Source organism: Eublepharis macularius, chromosome 1 (assembly GCF_028583425.1).
Source record: "Eublepharis macularius isolate TG4126 chromosome 1, MPM_Emac_v1.0, whole genome shotgun sequence".
Classification (NCBI taxonomy): Eukaryota; Metazoa; Chordata; class Lepidosauria; order Squamata; family Eublepharidae; genus Eublepharis; species Eublepharis macularius.
The window spans coordinates 196,035,207-196,055,116 of record NC_072790.1 but is presented as its reverse complement, the minus strand read 5'-3'; the positions used below and the strand labels follow the sequence as shown (position 1 = coordinate 196,055,116).

Here is a 19,910-nt window from a genome sequence, read left to right as displayed (position 1 = left end):
ACTGTGGTGAGAGGAAGACGGGAAGAGAATGGCAGTTAAACCAGGACTGTAAAATTTCTTTTTCTCTACTATACACTCAGTTTCATGGACCTGTGAAGCGTCCTCATGGCAAGTTAGCTGGGGCATCTAGCTCAGTATTGTCTTAAGCTGCTCTCCAGGGTCTTGTACAGAGAAAGATCTTTCAGAACACATGCTCCCAGAGGCCCTTTAACTGGAGATGATAGGGAACAAACCTGGATCCTTCTCTATGCCACAAATCAATGCATCTAATAGTAAATCAGCCTTCTTTTTTGTGTACACAGCTGTACAGACGGAATAGGGGGTCTCTACATACTTGGGGAGATTCCCCTAATAAGCAGGAAAAAAATCACTTTCTAAATTTACCAAAAGGGGGAGAGCCCTCAAAATCTGGCCTGATGAGGACAACTAAATATGTACCAAGAGCCAGCATTTTTGAGCAATTTGGTATCATTTAAAGAGGGAAAGGGCTAGGGAGGAAGTAGCAGTTTAATCCAGTTCCTGAGAGCTTAGAGAAGCCTGGAGGTGGAATTTTAGGGGGAGAGGTAGAATTTTACAGTCTGACCCTACCCTGAGTACTGTTTTATTGACTTCCTGTCCGTCAAATGGGTGGTGGCCATTTGACGGACAGGAAGGGCCAGAGGAGGTGGCCCCAGCCTTTCCTGCCACCCTGCGGGCCTGGAGAAGGCAGCATGGTGGCGGCAGCTCCAGCCCTCCCTGCTCCCCTAGCACCACGGTGGCCATTTGAGGGACAGGAAGGGCCGGAGGCGGTTCTGGCCTTCCCTGCTGCCCTGTGAGATGTTGCAGGCCCAGAGAAGACAGTGTGGTGGCAAATGGGAACCGGCTCTGGGCCATCCTGGCGTCATGCAGACCGTGGCAGCAGCAGAGGAGCTGGCTCCGGGCTGTCCCAGCCTGTCACATTCTGCTGCCACCGCCACCCAGGTGATCATCCCCTCCCCCTCTCCCTGCCAGCCAAGTAAGTGGGTGGGGGTGTAGGGGTTGCCCCAGGGGGGCGGGAGATGGGGGTTGCTCCTCCTCACTTCAGTATGCTCTGAATCTTTACGGAGCATACCAAAGCGAGTAAATACCAGAATTCCAAATTTCCCGTCCCCGCCATCTTTCTGGGATGTGCATCCCTATATGAAAGGACTGTGGTACACAAAAAGAGTACCATGTGACACAGGACATTTTTTTTTAAAGTTTTTTTAGGTGAACATCTTTTCAGTGTTTACCTTAAAACAGACTATTCGAAGTGTGAATGTCAACGTGTATTTGTTAAATTTAAGCTGCTATAGGAACAAATTGGGTAGGGGTAAGGAAAAGGAACAAACATCCCATACTATACAAGTTGCTCACACACTATGCCTTCCAAGGTCATTATGGTGGTAATAAACTTGCAGCAAGAAACTGGATGCTGAATTTTTCTTAAGGACAGAGCCTGATCTTTTCAGCGTCAATGGGAGGACTGGATGCTGACTGTGGCGGAAGCAATGTTGCAAAACTCATAAACAAAGATTACTGTAACCCTATTTATAGTCACCCTGCATCCAGGAGTGACATACAATACCTTCGGTCTACACAAGTTTAATACCACTGCCAAGGTTATGAGTAAGGATTTTTACACTTTGCTGCCTGGAAGCCTCCCTGGGTGCAAGGTGTACAGGCATAATTAAGGGCACAGTTTTGCAACAGCAACAGCATTTTCCGCGGTTGCAGTGATAATGGAAATGGTTTGCGGTGTGGAATGTATCAGTGTATAGTATTGTTCGTGCCAAAGTTTTGTTACAGAATTCCACACACAGGAAGGATAAAAAATGGATAAAATGAGGATGATAAAAATAAGCAACTGTCTTTTATGTCTGAACTACTTTTCATTTCCCCAAGTGGTCTTCAAGATAAACAGTGGTGTTTAAAGAGAAAAAAATTACTAAAATACAATACACAAACTGCCCTGCCCCCTTCTCAATCCTGGATCTTTAGGATCCTGGAAACTAGTTCTAACATAGGAAGGACAGAGAAAGGAAGGGATACAATCATTGACTAAATCCTGCCAGACATTTGGCAGCTGTTAAAATTCCTGCGGGAGGCAGCAGGACAGAACAAAGCAATTGGGAAGGGGCTCTGTTGTGGTGGAAAATCCCTCTGAGCAAGCAACTGTGACAGGCACAATATGAACATCTCATTGCTGCAATAGTCTAAATAGTGGAGTTCCACATTCCAATGGAAAAAATTTCCGTTCAGCAGCTACCACAATGAAAAGGACATTTCATGCTTCCCCTCTGATAGACTGTGAGAGTAGTTACTACTGGCTTGTTTGGACAGCAGAAATATGCAATGAGCAGATGCCTGCTTACATGGACACAGCCACTATATCCCATAATCAGTGAATCATTAGGTATGCAGACTTCACAAATGGAAACAAATGGTAACAACAAATTTGACAGTACATATGCAAAGACATGATTTAGTGCTCACTGGGTAAATCTGGGAGTAGAGCTAGTGGGTTGGATGCTATAAATACTCTGTTCATGCAAGGGAGGAGTGGGCAATTTTCCCGAATCCCCACTCCTGGCTGTATATTTCCATGCTACCTGATTGTTGTCAACAAGAGTTCCCCAAAGTTCCAGCAGTGAGTTTTGAGGGAGTGACAGATTGCTATCTGGGGGCGGGAGATCTACCTGTACAAATGGGAAGTTCATAAGATCCAACCCATTTTAATTATGTTCTATCGCTAGCAAAATAGCACACAGTTTGAGAGGCCTGGCTCATTCCTGATCCTCTTGTAAACATATCTGTGGGTTGAGTTCCCATTTGAATGTGAAAAGCAGAACTGGTCCTAAACGACTCCATACCACCTTTCATTCCAACATCCCCAATCTTCCAGGGAGATACTGTATGTGTTTTATCGCTCTCTTTGAAATGAGCTGGGATTTGCCTCTAAAACTCAGAAAGACGCAGTAAATGACCACACATACACAAACTTCCATCCTGCTATTTTAGTTGCCAAGGGAGATTTCATATAGCACTACATTTTCCTCCCCCCACCCCCACTCTTTGAAAATAAGCATGAAAGTTTGGCCTGGCATTCAAATCTGAAATACAAAATTATATCCTGAATGCACGTATCAGATTTCAATCATATCTCTCAAATGTCTAATGGAGTAATCATGTTGTGAAGAAACTAATACACAGAATGCCAAAGAGTCAAGTTAAGCCAGGCCTTTGTTCACTCAGCCAATTATAGCATAATACAATATACATAAACTGCACCTGAAAACGTCCTTTTGGACTCAAAGGAACTCTCAAAACTAGCAAGTTCTAGGAATGTATCTTGGGAGCCTTTATTACATTTAAACTGGAAGAAACATCATGTAGTTCTTTGCATGGTAATAGCAAAATAAAACAGGAAAGCAATTTAGAGATCATCACGGGAAACTCCATTCTGAAAAGGTGTCTTATTAGACTCTCTGGTAGACCAATCCTCCAAAGCAAAATGTGTGCCTGAAACATGCCTGCAAAACAGCTTGTGAGATTGGCAAAGCGGAACACAGCCAACCAGCCAAGTACTTTGGCCTGCAAGTTAGTTTATTTCCCAGCCCCTCCATTTATGCAGCCTTTGACTGATTACAACAAAGTGAATAGCATCAGAAAGATCAGAAGTTGGGAAGCACACTTTACTTGCATCTGTAAATGGGCAAAGAGGCTTTGCCCTTCATACAGGGCTAGGGAGAAATTCAAGGCAGACAAGAAAACAGGACAGGCCTGGAGAAGAAGCAACAAAAACTTCCAAAACCAAAGTTAAAAACTGCAAAATACCACAACAAAATTCAAGTTTAGCAATAGTGTGTTTTGCATTAAAAGCAGGCAATGAACCCTGCTGGCCAGCATTCTTCTCCTTTTCCTTTTATGGGAGATTTGTAAAGAGATTGGGACCAATGAGAGAAAAGCACCTCTCCGACACTGCCATTCCCCCTCCCCTTTCCCGTTCTGTTAAAGTGGTGGTAGCAGCAAGAGAAGAGAGTGTACCCTATCAAATTCTTTCCTTCTTATTACTCCTTTCCCCCATTCGGTCTACACAAAAAATTATCCTGACGCATTCAAAAAGAAGAAAATAGATCTAGAGAAGCTTGACAAATTGTATCTTGTTCTGAGGAGCATGACTGCAACATTTGGCTATTGCTGTGTTTGTTGACAAATAGTTATGTATTTATTCAATTTAAAAGTAAAATTAAGACTTAAAAAATGAGAGTCCCTACAGTCTTTCTGCAGATCATACAAAAATTTGATTCACAATATAACTATCTCAAAAGTTAGAAATTTCCCCACAAGGGGGCATTAGATTCTTTAGATATGCAAACCTCAAGCACAGCAAGCTAACAGTGAGTTTTAGTGGTTAAGTCTCCAACATCAACTAGTAGTAATTTGAATGCAAATGTTCTATGCTTTTCCTGTATAGCCTCAATTGATACATCCATCACCAGATACATAGTCCTTAATAGCTATTATTTCCTAATCTCATACTTATAATCAGCAGTGTGCTTAGGAAGCTCCTTCACACAGGGAATGGAGAAAAATGGTTGAAAAGAGAGCAAACCAGCCTTATTGGCAGGTTTCAGGTTTTCAATTGTTATCAGACTCAAGTGGGAAGATGCCATGGGGAAGCTGCTCCTGTTGCGGCAGTTACATGAGTAGGTCCCCAAAATGGGGAGAAAACTAGTTCTCTCTCTCTTGAATCACCCTAGGTACAGAAGCCTGGGGCCTAACTAGGACATTTGAGAGAACTAGTGGCTGGTCATGGCCACTAACATGGAGAATGAAAAAAACTTTCCACATTGACAGGAAAGAAAATGGAGATGTGATTCTTTCTCTTGGAAAGAAGGAACTTGACAAGAAGTAATGGGAAGGAAAGTAAAAAAATGTGTGGGCTGCTTCCTTTCCTCATAAAGTTTACTCACAGTACAGCTGGGGGAAGAGGAAGTCAACGATTATACAATGGCTCCAGGAAGCAGGAAAGCCTCCAACGTGCTATCCTTTCTGTCTTTCCTTTCCTTCCCTGCCTCTCTTCCTTTTCAGCCCTTGCTGGCATCTTTCAAAGCAGGAGAATCATGCCTCTGTTTTCTCTCTGCCAAAGTAAACTCCTCCCCCTCCCTCATGCTACCTCCCTGGTAGTGGCCATAATTATGGCTATGTCTCTTGAGAATTACTAGTGACTGTACACGTATAATAATGTGTATAATGTATATGTATGTATAATTAGCCCCCAAGTTAAAGGGTTTCAGAGAGAAGTTTTCTGTGAGTAATTCATGTTGTAACATTGGACCATTTACTTCAAAATTCTGTATACAGGATGGGAACCAGAGAACCCTGAGCAGAGTGTTCCGTTCATAACATCTTTTCTGCCTTAAAAGTTGCATCTGAGGATCAGGGTACTCTTGGGAGCACGAGATGGTAGGGAAATCCACAGAAACTGCAAATCTTCCAGCTCACTTGGTGTAAAGGGAAGAACCAGTTCAAATACATCTCACTGTATGGACAGTGTCATGATCTGGCTGTGCCAGGGAGGCCTAGCAAGGCCTCAGAAGCCTGTTAGCAGTGAGAGTAGGCCAGCCCATGATTCCCAGGAGCCCCTGGGCCGTTTTGGTGCCCTTTTTGGCCAATCAGAACACAGGGGCTAGTGTTATATAAGTCTGGGAGGAAAAAAAGCCTGTGTTCTTTCTCCTAGGGAGCAGGCCACAGGAGGTTTCTGCTAGGGGGAGAGGCCCTCATCCAGGTAGGGTGAGAAGACAGGCCTGGCAGACAGAGGGGCAGTGAGTTCAGTCCCTAGGGCCTTTTGTTTATTTTGCTTTCACCCATCTATTTTTGGTAATGCACCTTGCTTGTTTGTTTGTTATTAACTGTCCTCCTTGTAAATAAATCCTTTTGTTTGTTGATACTCTGCTGGGTCCTCGCACCTGTTTATTGGCCAAGCTACGGAGGTCAGAAGGGTTGGGAGGGTACTCTGGGCCTTCCCAATCCCAGAGTGGTGGCAGCGTAAGGTGGCTCACCCCACCTGAGGCATGACAGACTGTAACTTCTTTTATCATACAAATCTCTCAACAATCCAGTCCTGCAAGTACACACTCCAGATGATGCTATCAAAAACCCTTAGCTCTTACATTTTCCCAGCAACCCCCTTTTTGTTCAAGGAGCTGAAAACTATCTTGGGTATCCATAACAGCAACACTAGGCCACACATGAAAATGGAGAATGAGTGTGCAGGACAAGGTTATATTAGATGGAAAATGCCTTGAAGCTGAGAATATCCTTTCAAACATGACTTCATATATTAAATGTGACAAATAAAAGATGTTTATGGATTAAAAATAAATTTATAATTGTAAGTACTGGTGAACCAGATGCAGTGGATGAACTCTAGGTCTGGAAGCCCTCATATCATATCCTGTCTTGAGCATATCCACTAACTCATTTACAGGTTGGTCACTATCGGGCTAGAATAAATCAGAAGAGTAGTAAAGTGTTTCTGCACTGGAGTACTCTTAAATGGGGAGGGTAACAAATAAGTTAATTGTTTAACTTCACAAAACACATTTTGATAGTAATTCATGCTATAGAAAATACTTACAGTGCACTTTCCATATCTGCTATACTTTCTTCCATTGTCTGTCACAGTATAGATATAAATGAAGTTATCATGGGATCCCACTGCGAGTAAAATGCCATCTGCAACACAAATCAGAAACCATACTATAGCAGTCACACTTTATTTCAGTGTCTAGCCCTCCCTGTCTGAAGGGCTTGGTTGACTGGATCCAGTGAACCACAACTTGAGTTCATGCTCCATTCTCTCAATCCCTCCACCCCCCAAAAATTTGGTTCCTGAAGATCACAGAATCATAGGGTTGGAAGGTAACTCTAGGGTCATCTAGTCCAACCCACTTCACAGTTACCTCCCACCACCCATACCCAGTGTGTGCCCAGAAGATGGCAAAACACCTCCAGGATCCCTAGCCAAACTCGTCTGGGGAAAATTGCTACCTGACCCCAGGGTTGCAATTGGCCTTATCCTGGGGCGTGTAAGAGGCAGTGAGAACTAAGCCCTGAAGTAACCCTTCCTGCCCTCCCTCATGATCTGCTTATGTTCATAGAATAAGCGCTGCTGTCAGACGGCCATCTAGCCTCTGCTTAAAAAACTCCAAAGAAGTAGAGCCCACCACCTCCCAAGGAAGCCTGTTCCACTGAGGAACAGTTCCGCTCTGTCAAGAATTTCTTCCTAATGTTTAGCTGAAAACTCTTTTGATTTAATTTAAACCTGTTGGTTCTGGTTCAACTTTCTGGGGCAGCGGAAAACAACTACGTGCCATCTTCTATATGACAGCCCTTCAAGTACTTGAAGATGGTTATCATATCACCTCTCAGTTGTCTCCTCTCTAGGCTAAACTTTCCGAGCTCCTCCAACCTTTCCTCATAGGATTTGGTCTCCAGATCCCTCACCATCCTTGTTGCCCTCCTCTGGACATGTTCCAGCTTGTCTCTATCCTTCTGAAATTGTCAGAGGTCAGAGGACTCCCAGCAATGAAGTGGGATGCAGTACACTGGAGCTTCAGCTCAACAGGGTATTAGCAGGTATCAGCCTTCCTTCTCTTGTATGAGTTCTTCCATGAACAGAGCAAGAGCCTGAGCAAGAGATGGTAACATTTCTGCCTAGTCATCTTCCTTGCTATAGGCCCCTCTCCTCACCCACTGTTGTAACCCTCTTTGTTCTGGATAGCCCCCAACACTCAGCTTTTCAGGGAGTGTAAGATTTCACAGAATAATTTTTTTAAAAAGACTTATTCCATTTGTTGTTGTTTATTAGATGCAACCTGATGTCAGTGGTTCAAAGTCCATGTGGTGCGCCTGCTGTTACGATCAAACATTTCATATAATCCAGTACTTTTGAGAACTCCAAAATGATTAACTAGATTGCCACCAATATATTCAACATAGTACATGATAAAGTGAATATAGTAGAAAAACACAATGTCAGAGGTCAGATCAAGAATAACATGTGCAAACACAATTGGTTTCAAGTAGACATGTTAAACATGCATCATTACAGGCACACACTTGAGTCTGGACTGAATAGAACACTGCACAGAACTATTCTGGTGAGCTTTTGCTATATAATATTCTTTAGTGAGGTAGAGCAGATTACTGTGCATTTTATCTACCGGCAGTTTTTTGCAGGGTTTTATAGGCTGGGGTTGAGGCTAGAGTGGTTTAATTATTTGTATTAGGCTGTTGTTTTATTGTGATTTTATTGAATATTATATTTTTGTATTGGTTTTAGTGGTTCTGTTGGAAATATGTGGACTGTGTGCAGCAAACCAACAACTAGGATTTATTGCACCAAACACTGAATATGTGTAATGATCCACTGAGCAATACTAGCAAATTACCACCAGGGCTGCTTGTACAACAATCTGGAAATACCAAAAAGAGGACCTGAATAGCTAAGTGCTACTCAAGCACAGGTACCATTTGAGAATTCTGAATTGGGTACTGTGAGGATTTGATGTTGTCAAGTAACCATTTTACAGGCCTCAAAATGCCAAGTCTTCTTTAAAGCGTTGGCATGGTAATTATTTCACTAACACAGTTTGAGCTGGCATATACATCTGGAATGGAAGAATTGTCAGTCTTTGTTAAAAAGACTGATGTTGAATAGATCCCAGAGATAACTTTCCCCATGAATTGAAATGTTAAGGCTAAAATTTTGTGTCTCATTTGCACCAAGCAGCTCCTCATGGGGCTTCAGTACATCCCTCTCTAGTCATCTTTCCTCCATGCCTGGGACACTGTGACAAGGACACTGTGACATAGTATCCAGGGACTTCCCTGCAGCCATCTTGAGATATCCTGGTTCCCAGGTAACTCTCCAGAGGAACTGCTGCTCATGAAGGCATTGGCAAGGACAAATTCTAAGGTGAGGTGTGGAAGGGTCTCTGATTTAAATGAACAGCTCTGCCTGGTGAAAACAGCAAGGATAAAATAGGATTATGATCTCTATGAAGAGTTACTCAGCTCACCTGCTCTCTGTGGAAGTGGTCTGCAGGATTGCTGTGTACTTTTAAATTAAGATCTGGAGATCTATCAAGCGAAAGTGCTGACAGTCATAGACATTTTCTATATTCCTTCCCAGGAGCAGTCTCTTCTGACTCCTGGAAAGTTGATTTCCAGGATTATGGGATTTGTGTGGTCTAATAACCATGCAAGTTGGGGTATGGCAGGGAGGAGTGAAATCACCTCCCAGTCTCTTTGTCAGCAGAGCTTGCACTTGTGGAAAATGGAGGAGGAGTGATTTCATCTCCCCAACCTGTGTGGCTATTGCTACATGTTGATGCCAAAACAGCAAAAATCAAATTTACTAGAGGTTGCAAAAACCTGCTAGGGGGCTGGGGGGGGGGATGGGAAGATCTGCATTCTTTGTGCCAATACAAACCCATAGCAGTGTGTAGGACAAAATCAGGACATCAATATTCACCCTAAATAGGACCTACAAAAGTCAACCCAGACAAAATTGCACATGCACCCCAGTGTAGGTGTGACAAAATAAAACCATAGATGGTTTCACAGGGCTAAGTATTAGGATAGTAGATCTAGCAACTCAAATCCTCTGGTAGGAGTTGCCAGATTTCCTTTTGTAACCTGAAGAACACCTTCACCTTTCACACAGCTCTTGCTGAAGTCAGTGGCAAAATCTCAACTGATTTGTTAAATTATCCCATGCCTCTATATGCTTTATTTCATGCAAATGAGCCAAAAAGCCAATTCTGTCTGTTCAGTGCAGTCAACATACAGTTAAGTCTCAAGTTCTGCATCTAAGCAATATTGATGGAGCATAATTTTTATAGGTATTAAATCATATTATATTACTTTAAAAATGCACCCATCTAAAGAAAATTAAATGTGCAACTAGAAAGGGAAGGAAGGAAGACCAGGCTGTAAGTCTGCTACCATTCTGCCTACCTACTGTGTAGCGCATCACTGAGAGCTGTTCGTTGCCATCTGTATGTATTGAAACCAAATCCCTTGTTTCAGCATCCAGAACAAACCATCTGTTAAGGAAAAGAAGAAAAATAAAAATTTAACCAAGGATAAATACTATAAACTGTAATCAGCCTATTTGAGTATGGGTACTTCTCACATCTGCCCCTAGAAATATGTGATGATAAAAAAATGTGTTCTTCACCAACAACGATGGATTGCATTCACTATTTCACTTTCCCCCCCCCCTTTCTTGAGTGGTTGGTATGGTAAGAAAACGGCTATCAGATTGGTGTGACAAGCTGCTGTACCCAAGGAGGTCACTGCCTAGAGCAGCCACAAAGGGGAACCATTCTGAATAACAACCCTGAGGCCACTAGTTCTCACGCACTAATTTTTTCTAAAGTGCATAGAGCCAGCTTATTCAAAAGCTGCTGAATTAGCGCATATTCATGCTACATGAATTCTGTGCATTTCCATTGAGTTAAACCAACTGCTAGGGTAATTTACGTATACTACATGTAGACCACAGTGCTGCCGTTCCAGTATCATAAATAAATTAAAAACACGGATAGCGAAATGAAGTTGACATTTAAAAATCCCATCATGAGAAATGCTGCTCAGTCTCTAGAAGAAGTCATCTCTCATTATTTTCAAAAGCCTCAAGCTTTAAAACCAGATATCTGGAAAATGGTCTGGTCCAAATGGCTTAAAACCAAATTTGTGGTTAAAGGACCACATGAAAAGCATAAAACATGAAGCAGCTTAACATACCACCACAGCTTGAGAATATGCTGTGTGCAAGATGGATGGAATCAGTGGAAAAAATAGCTGAAATGTTTTCATTGGACGGCAACACAAACCACTTTCAATAATATCATTGGGGGCAACATAAAAAAATGTGGGTTTGCCTGCAGCTGATTCTGTACTGCAGCTGGAAGAATGAAGAGTTTCAGGCTGAGGCTCAGTATTGAATTACATTTAAAGTCTTTGTTTTTTTACGCTACCCAAATTACTAGAAGTGTTTTCTTCTGTCACCTGGGTTAAACCTAACAGATCCAAAGCAGGGAAGGTGATAAATTCTTACTGGAGCATATGAAACCACTGAGCAAACATGCATATTCCTTAAGCAACAGTGGCCCATTTTGGATCTCCTATCCTTTGGGAACAGTATAGCAACTTTGAAAGGCGAGTGCAATAAAAAGTCTATTCAAGAACAGATAACTGCACCCTTGCTACTATAAAATTGACACTATAAATTATGATAGACGATGACAGGCCAACGATACAGATTTTAATGGGCTGAGAAAACAATTCCACCAAGCGCCTAAGAGAACTTCTCCATTCATTTCAATAGAGGGCACAGATTCATGCATGCATAGGCACGCACACGCTATTTTATTTGTCTGCCTTTCTCACCGAGACTCACGGTAGATTACAAAATTTAAAAAACAGTTCAATCAGACAACAAGAACCTCCAATAAACAATGCAGTAGACTTGGATTACATAATTGGAAAAATAATGTAAACAACAGCAACAAAACCAACAACAAAAAGTATTGTCTAGATATGACATGCCATGATGCATAAAATGGGTTACAAAGGTAGACTACAATGCAGTAAAAGGAAGGTGATAGGTACAATAACATTGCAACAGACTACAATCTACTCCCTTATAAAGTGACCTCCTCAGCTGTTCCATTATACTACAGCTCTAACCCTGTTATAAAAATCCCCTCCTCAATACTTCCATTTTGCAGATTCTTTGAAATAGCTGGCAGACCATTCCACAAGGTGGGAACCACCACACAGAATGCACTTGAATGGTATTTACAGATCTCACCCATTTACAAGGTGGTACTTCCAAAGAGGTTAGCTCTGATCAGTGAAGCTGCTGGAGTGGGGCATGGTAGGAAATACGATCCTGCAGGTATATGGATCCAAGAACATTAAGGACTTTCTAAATGATAACCAGAACCTTGAAATGAACCCAGTAACTGAACTCTATAACCAATGGAGTGTCCATAGAATGGACATGACATGCACCTGACAGTAATCGGGTTGGGTTGTGCTGTACCAAGTGAAGCTTACGCATGCGCACACAAAGCAGAGTCAACACACCCAGAAGAAGTTACTGATCTGGGACATTTTATGCATTGTGTGTAAAGTCAGTTTAGCATTTTATCTGTTGCAAGAGCCTGACCGCAACAACCAAATCTGATGTACTACAAAATTTGACGCCAGTAGTATCTCAAAGACTAACAAGATTTTCAGAGTATAAGCTTTTGAGAGTCAAAGCTCCCTTCATTGAATCTTGCTGTTCTACTGCAGATCGGCACATTGAAATCATTCTGCAGTAAGCAGATGGTATACTAGTCTTGGCTGCAAAATTAATCTTAAGAATTCTGACTAGTAGAAAAGTGGAACATGTAATTGCTCCAAGAACACTAGAATCACAGGCCTTCGGGCTTGTCTGGATTTCAGTGACAATCTCCTTCCCTTGAGCCTAATGGCTTCATGATTGAGACAGCAATCCTATGCACACTTATCTGAAATTAAGCCCTGCTGAATAAAATGGGACTTGATACAATCCAATACATGTTAACTCAGAATTGTTAGTTGTTAAAAAGATAATGAATGTTTGACAACTTGAATGCAGAGCAAGAGCAAGCAATGCTCGGAGGACTGCCTCCCACAGGCGTCACTGGCTCTCTTTTACCAGTCTGATGTTTTTTGCTCACAAAATCTGACCAGGATTGCATTGTGGTGCATATGAGTGCTCTCCACTCCTCACTCCCCACAAAGCAGAGGGACAAAGTCCACAGGATCTTCAAAGCTGATTATAGAGAATGATGAAAATATCCTATTATTTCAAGAATTTAATTTTGTTTCCATGACACAGATATGAATGGGTGATCGCCACCTGGAATAAATGCCCATTCCTGCTTATATTTGGGTAAATTCTTTGGACTGATGTTAAAAACAAGAACTTGGGTAAGTTTTATATTTTTATGACCACCCTACCCTCTGAATATCATCTTTCTTTCTCCTTCATACATTAGGTTTAGAGATGGGCACGAACCAGAAAAAAACCAAACCATGCGGTTGTTGTTTGTCACGTTTCATGAACCATGAACTTTCATGAACCTGCCCTGGTTCATGAATTCGTTCATTTTGGTCCGTGAAGATGTCACTTTTGGGTCAGCAAATCACCACTTCTGGGTCAGCAGAAGGTCACTTTTAGGTCAGCAAAAGGTCTGCAGGAAGTCCACCCCTGTTGCCTAGGAAACTGATCGTTTGGCGCCAGGCTGTCTGCAGTGATGAACTGAAAAACGAACCAACGGACCATCCTAAAGTTTCTGGCGGTTCATCAGAAATGGGATCTGACGAACCACTGGTTCATGAACCACGAACCAGCCTAGTTCATCACGAATTTTGGTTCGTATTTTGGTTCGTGCCCATCTCTAGTTAGGCTACATATAGGAAAAGATTGAACACTAGGACAAAAAAATCATCATAATCATCGGAAGGATCCTTTCATGAGTAGCATTTCACCTAAACAGAAGTTTAAGTCATTTACCTTCCTGAGTGTGTTCCTATTGCCACAACAGCTCCACTTGGATGGAAGTCTGCACAGTGCCCTGGTTCCTGAAAAACACATTTAGATGCATTTGATTTAACATTTATATGGAGATATAGAGTGAATTGCCCACCACAGAAAAAAAGATGAAATGAAGTATGAAGATGTCTAACACTAACTTGGACTACTGCTTCATCAAACCCACTACGATCTACTTTGATTAGTAGCACTTCTCCCAACATTTTAGGAAGAGAAGTCCTTTTCAAGAACATGCTACATGAGATCTTTGGGCGTACCATTTCTCATTACAACAGACAGATATGAAACTAGCTGTTTTTCTACCTGAAGTAGGCAATCGGGAAGCCTTATTTGAACATGCATGTAAGGCTCCTATGATTACTGCTGGTGTCTGAACAGAAAAAAAGCATACATACATCAAGTAGGCGGGTCCATTCCAGTGTGTGGTCTGCTGAGTTCCACATACAAACTTGTCGGTCTTGAGCACATGTTAAGAACAGATCTTTGAAGGGATGTGTTCCCAGGCCCCAGAGTTCATCTGTGTGACCCTATGAAAAGTAAGTAAATATGCACACACCCGAGTTATTTTACAAAACTCAGCACCTGAAAAGAAACAACTCAAACCTTTCCCCCTCAGTTTGAGAGAGGAAGAACTCACCTGTACTTCCACTCGAAAACCATCATTAAATGTACCCCGCAAAATAAAGTTCCGTGATGTGCCAATGAGAACTTGATCTGCTTTGCCTTCTGCCACAGCTCTGATTGTCCCATACTGATCTGGAACCTTAAAAAACCATAGTTCTATAGTTCATAATTCAACACATATTTTAAGGGTTACAGCTGTCTTCGCTTATAATATTCATGCACTCTTTTCAATCACGCTGAAATTTTATTTTTATAGTTTACTGTGCATTTTCCACATTTATATACCCCTTCAACTTACTTTGAGATGCTCCAACTGATAAGTATGGAGCTTTTCTATTTAGTTTCAGCAACTATTTGTTTGTTTGTTTACTTACTTCATACCCCACCTCTCTCCCCAGTGGGGACCCAAGGTAGCTTACAAAATTCTCCTCTCCCATATTTTATTTTTACAAGCCTGTGAGTTAGGTTAGGCTGGGAGCGTGTGACTGGCCCAAGGTCACTTAGTGAGTTTCCATGGCGGGAGGGATTCAAACCTGGTTCGCCCAGATTCTAGTTCAACACTCTAACCAATGCACCACACTTGTTCTCATTATCCACTATATGAAGTGAATTAGGCTGAGAGATTGTAACTTGTCCAAGGCCCCTCAGGACACTTCATGGAGAACTAGAAATTTGGTTCTGGAATTAATCCTTCACTTAGCTATTTCCAGTCCAACACGCTACACCATGCCAGCTCTCAAGAAAACGTTCTCAAAACAGTGGAAGAAGGATTATAGTCAACCCATGCCATTTAAAGGTTAGCTAATTGGAGCTGCAATCCAAGCAAGACTGATGTAGTGTCAAGAGATTTCCATGCGATTACAACACTATGCACTAAACTATTTTGTCATTTACACCTGTGTAGTCCCACTGACCTTCACAGTATTTAATTCTAACACTTTTGAACAGACAACGTTAAAAGCCATTTTTCAACACTTGGGTAAAAGGCATCTAAGAAGTGATTTCCCACTTTGAGTTTCAAAGCTGCGTCTGAAGCCATGTAGTATTATATTAGGATTTTGAAACAAAACAATCACGTGCTTGAATAAAACTGTAAGAATCCCTTTTTTACCAGTGCTTTGCCTATTCTGAAATGCAGCTTGTAAGAACACTATTCATTTGAACAGATGCCAAAGAGATAAACCTAATTATTATTTTAAGTACTATTTTTTATTCAAAGAGCTGGCTGAATTTTTCAGCATCAAATAATGACTTTGTAGACAGTACATGGCACATTAACAAAGGGAATGGGGAGATAACAATCTATACCACTCAAGTCAATGTTTACAAAGCACAATGGTGATTTATATTCAGTTGGCATCTGTATGTTGATTTTATTAATTAGCCTCAAAATAATTCTTTAAAAAGACTATTTCCCCTCTCTAATGGCTATATTTATCTTCCACAAAGGCTATGAATTTATCATTGTGATATGTTGTTTATTTGCTAAAGACAGAATAAGATGTCATTTATTTTTATAACTGATTGACAGATTGCTGTAGGGACAGATCAGTGCTCTCTCTCAGGCACAATTCCCTGTTTGTAAAATGCGAGCCACAGATCCCTGGTTCACAGACACAACTAGCCAAACACCTTGACAAGTACAATCAGTATTCAAAGTAATTCTCCTGCCTGACAGCCACCAAAATGATTGCACTACCAGCATGGGATAGTTTTTATGCAGCCTCAACTCAATCCAAAGGGATGGGCCAAGAACTTTTCAGTGGACTAGGCACCATGTTTATTCAACGTAAAACGTGTAGGCTAGAACCTAATACCTTGAATGGATGAAGCCGCCTGGAATTGAACAAAGAAAAGGTACATGGGTGCCACAGAAGGAAAGGGGGAAAATAAGAATCAATTACAGTGTATTTGAAAATTTAAATAAAGTTAACAATAGTCCTCCAAAAGTTATTCTTTGCCTACATTTCTCCTCAGTTTAGTAAGCTCTCACCTACCTCTATTTCCCTTTCAGGGTTCAAGTCATGATCCCACAAAATGATTTTTCTGTCTTTCCCACCTCCAGTTAGCAGCATCCCGTTCCTCATTTGACATAGTGTGAATACGCTGCCATCGTGAGCTTTGATTTGCCTGCTTATTTGATACACACCTGTAGTTGTGAAAGAAATAGTGCTAAATTATTGCCATGATTTTGCCAACCTACACAGAACAGGAAGCAAGAATTATCACTATGCAATTAAACTGAACCTTTTGTGTGCTTCTATTGAGTTTGCTCAATAATGGCAAGATTTCTTCCTTGTTAAAGCAGAACTTGCTGAAGTCACCCTGCTAATTTCCAACAGTATTTGGAAATTACTGAAACATGTACTGAATACTTAACTTATAGTCCAATTCTAAGAAGAGTTACTCCAGTCTAAACCCATTGAAGTCAATGGGCTTAGACTGGAGTAATTCTTAGGACTGCAGTGTTAATGTCTAAAGTAAGAGGGATCAGATGGTCAAAACCTGCCCGAAAGTGTACTTGTTGTAAGCGGGGTGGTGGTGGTGTTGCTTTTATAACCTGGTGATGTCAAAGGTTTTCTGTTCTCTCGCAAATACCTTTCCATACATTCTCAAGTGGGGCTGAAACCTGGCTCTAAGACTACATTCAGTAGCTAAACTGTGTTGAATCATGACTTAAAATTAAGCCCCAGTTGTCCTTAACTGGTTCTGAGTTGAATCACTTGCAACATCAGAAAGTCATATAGTGACATTATAAGTGATATAGTGACATTATAAGAAAAAATTTCCTGCCTTAAGATAATAGATACAAAAGCTCTGAACAACAGCAGGTATGTAAAACCTATTCCTCAGTATATAATCCGATGGGATGCTGGAAAATCTATGAACAGGTATCATTTACTAGAAACGACAAGCGATAACCAAACAGGAGGAATTAATATTGAAGATAATGGAAACTGCAGAAATGGACAAATTAACTTCTATATTGAATGGACAAGTGGAATAAGACTTCTTTACACCTTGGAATTCCTTTTATGAATGGATAAATAATAAATGTACAGAATAGAATCCAACATGATGGCAATGATGTATGAAATATCAGAACTTACAGTTGTAAATTTTATTGAGATTAATTAGAAGCCTTGGATAATTATAATGTGAAGTTAAGCAAGCCTACTGAAACTGTACTGAACTGTACTGAAAACTTTATTGCTCCTTTTTAGCTGTTTTCTTTCTTTCTTAGCTGGAAAAAATAATAAAAATATAATTAAAAAAAACAGATTATCATCTACATATAGGTCCTCCCCTCCTTCTTGGTATACAGCAGCTGTGAGAAAGGGAGTCGTTTGGATCCTGTGTTGGGGGTAAAAATTCCTTCTTTCCCCTTAGCTACTGCCTGGACTTCAACCCCCCTCCCCATTGTCATTTGCCTGATTGAGGGGGAAAATATAGTTTGACTTGGGCTGGGGGGAGAATGACACCAGAGGCCGGGGAAACAACAAATGGGAAATGTTAACTCCCTTCTCCTTCCAGTTCCAACTGGAGAAAGGAAAAAAAACACATCTTGCCTAAATCTTCAGGCACTGAAGGGACTCACGAACAGGCACTGAGCCAGCAACATCAACATTCCAATACAGAATTCAAGCATGAGAGTGAAGTTTGTCTGGGCCTGAGGTGTCTAAACAGAGGTTTCAATCTCAGGTCAATATGTCACTTTTTAAGATACCCTTTGGATCAACTGCACTGCTTGTAACTGGTGTTAATATCCAAGCAATGACTTTCTGATTGGATGCTGCCTCCTTGGTATTTCACGAAAGACAGCTAAAACAGTTCACATGAGATAGGGAGGAGCAGGGATGATACAGAGCACGTAAGTCCATTAAGTGTCAGCAGTAAGCAAAGTCAGCACTCAACAGAACATGCTGCCTTTTTTTTTTTTTTACACAAACCTTTAAAGGCAAAGGTGCGGCCATATCCTCTAATATTTCAGTGTGTTATTTTTCAGTCTAGGCTTAGAGAACAACATAAAAATGGGAAGCTTTGCTTATTCCTCACAGAAACTGCAAGGTGAACTGAGAAACAGCCATCGTTTTCAAATGGAATGTTTGCAAAAGAAAGGTGATCAGATCAGTTTTGACCTCTGAATTGTAAGTGGCTTCTACATTCTCCAGAACACTAAAAGAGATCGGTGAAGAGTGAAGACTAACTGAAGTATTAGGCAGAAAGCACAATTTTGGCCTAAACCAGTGAGTCAGTCAGCATCAGAACACCTTATCCCTTTCTTTAGCACTTAGAAATAAGCTTCCATTACTACTTCTTTAACAAAGCCTTTATACAGAAAACTGGATGAAACAGATTACTGGTCTGAAAGTTACTGAAATGGTAATCTCAGTATGAAATGTTCAGGAGGACCTCCGACTACTTCAAATTTATTTTTTCTTTCATCTTTATGCAACAGCTGCATTTAAAACTACAAATCCTCCATTAAGAGCAATTTAGGTGTAAATTGGATTATTGAGGTAAAGGCTTGCCATGTAACAGTATGTCCAAATATTTAATTAGAACACCTTGCAGAATAACATTGTCACTTGGCTGCTACAGCAAAGAGGTTTGTTAATCTTCAAGATTAATATTTCAAGGGCAGATGCTATTAGGTGCAAATTGCCATCTGTTATAAGATACAAAAAAATAAAATGTATAGCTTCGAAATGCCCCATAAAACCCAAGAAAAGTACAAGGTGCCAACTTTACTTAACAGCCTATCCCCAGGGAGCCATTTACTGTATTTCCAAGTCTATTTAACCCCTTCCCCCCAACACATGCAGGTTTAAACCTTCATAAAACCCATGATCTATTCAATAACACACTCAAACTACAACAAGTCCAACTCAACAAAATCCTGCATCCATTTAAAATAATTAATGTAGCCTACTTTTCATTATGAAATATTTGCTATGACAACCATAGCAAAGGGCTACTCGCTTCATACAGGCTAAAATATTAAATATATGATCACTCTTATAATTAAATTTTCATTTTAATCTTTTCTTTAGAATGAAAAATTTGCTTAAACATACATTTGGCAGTTAAAATATCTTCTTCTGACACTGTTTTTTCTGGCGTGCACACTTAGGCCTCAACATTTAAATCTGCTGCCAAGGAAAATAATTACTCTTGGATTTAAGAGCTACCTTAGGGTTCAGTCGTGCCAGACCTGCATGTGCCTGGTTGCAAATAATAATTTTTCTTTAAAATTTTAGATTGAACAAAAATGTTTGCACTATAAAAGCAAGTTCAATTCAAAAGCCAAAAAAAATAAAATTAAAGCATGCTTTAATGCCAGGACAATACTTTGCCAGAAGATGAACTGATAAAGTTCAACAAAATAGACTTTAAAATACAAAAGAAGCCCTGTTCACAAGTTACTGTGAATACATATACAATCTGTGTACAGCGTACACCTGTTTTTTAAAAAATGCATGTGTTAAGTAATTCTCATGTTACACTCAATGCAAATACAGCTGAACCTGTGATACAAGCCCCAAATTTATCTAGGAACTAATCCCTGCGTGCAATTGCAAAGTGAATGTGCACTGGCTCCTTCTTACAGATGTGCATGCCC

General features: G+C 40.8%; 1 protein-coding gene across 7 annotated transcripts in view; it reads right to left on the bottom strand.

The window, feature by feature from the left end:
- The window catches only part of EML4 (EMAP like 4), a 206,113-nt gene that overhangs the window by 10,231 nt on the left and 175,972 nt on the right, over positions 1-19,910 (bottom strand). For all 7 annotated transcript variants that reach the window (XM_054982940.1, XM_054982905.1, XM_054982923.1 and 4 more), the window contains 6 exons: positions 16,285-16,436; positions 14,301-14,426; positions 14,059-14,190; positions 13,625-13,692; positions 10,027-10,115; positions 6,641-6,738 (listed from right to left, as the gene is read on the bottom strand). In XM_054982940.1, coding sequence (XP_054838915.1) covers positions 6,641-6,738; positions 10,027-10,115; positions 13,625-13,692; positions 14,059-14,190; positions 14,301-14,426; positions 16,285-16,436 — 665 coding nt within the window. The remainder of the gene's footprint in view (positions 1-6,640; positions 6,739-10,026; positions 10,116-13,624; positions 13,693-14,058; positions 14,191-14,300; positions 14,427-16,284; positions 16,437-19,910) is intronic.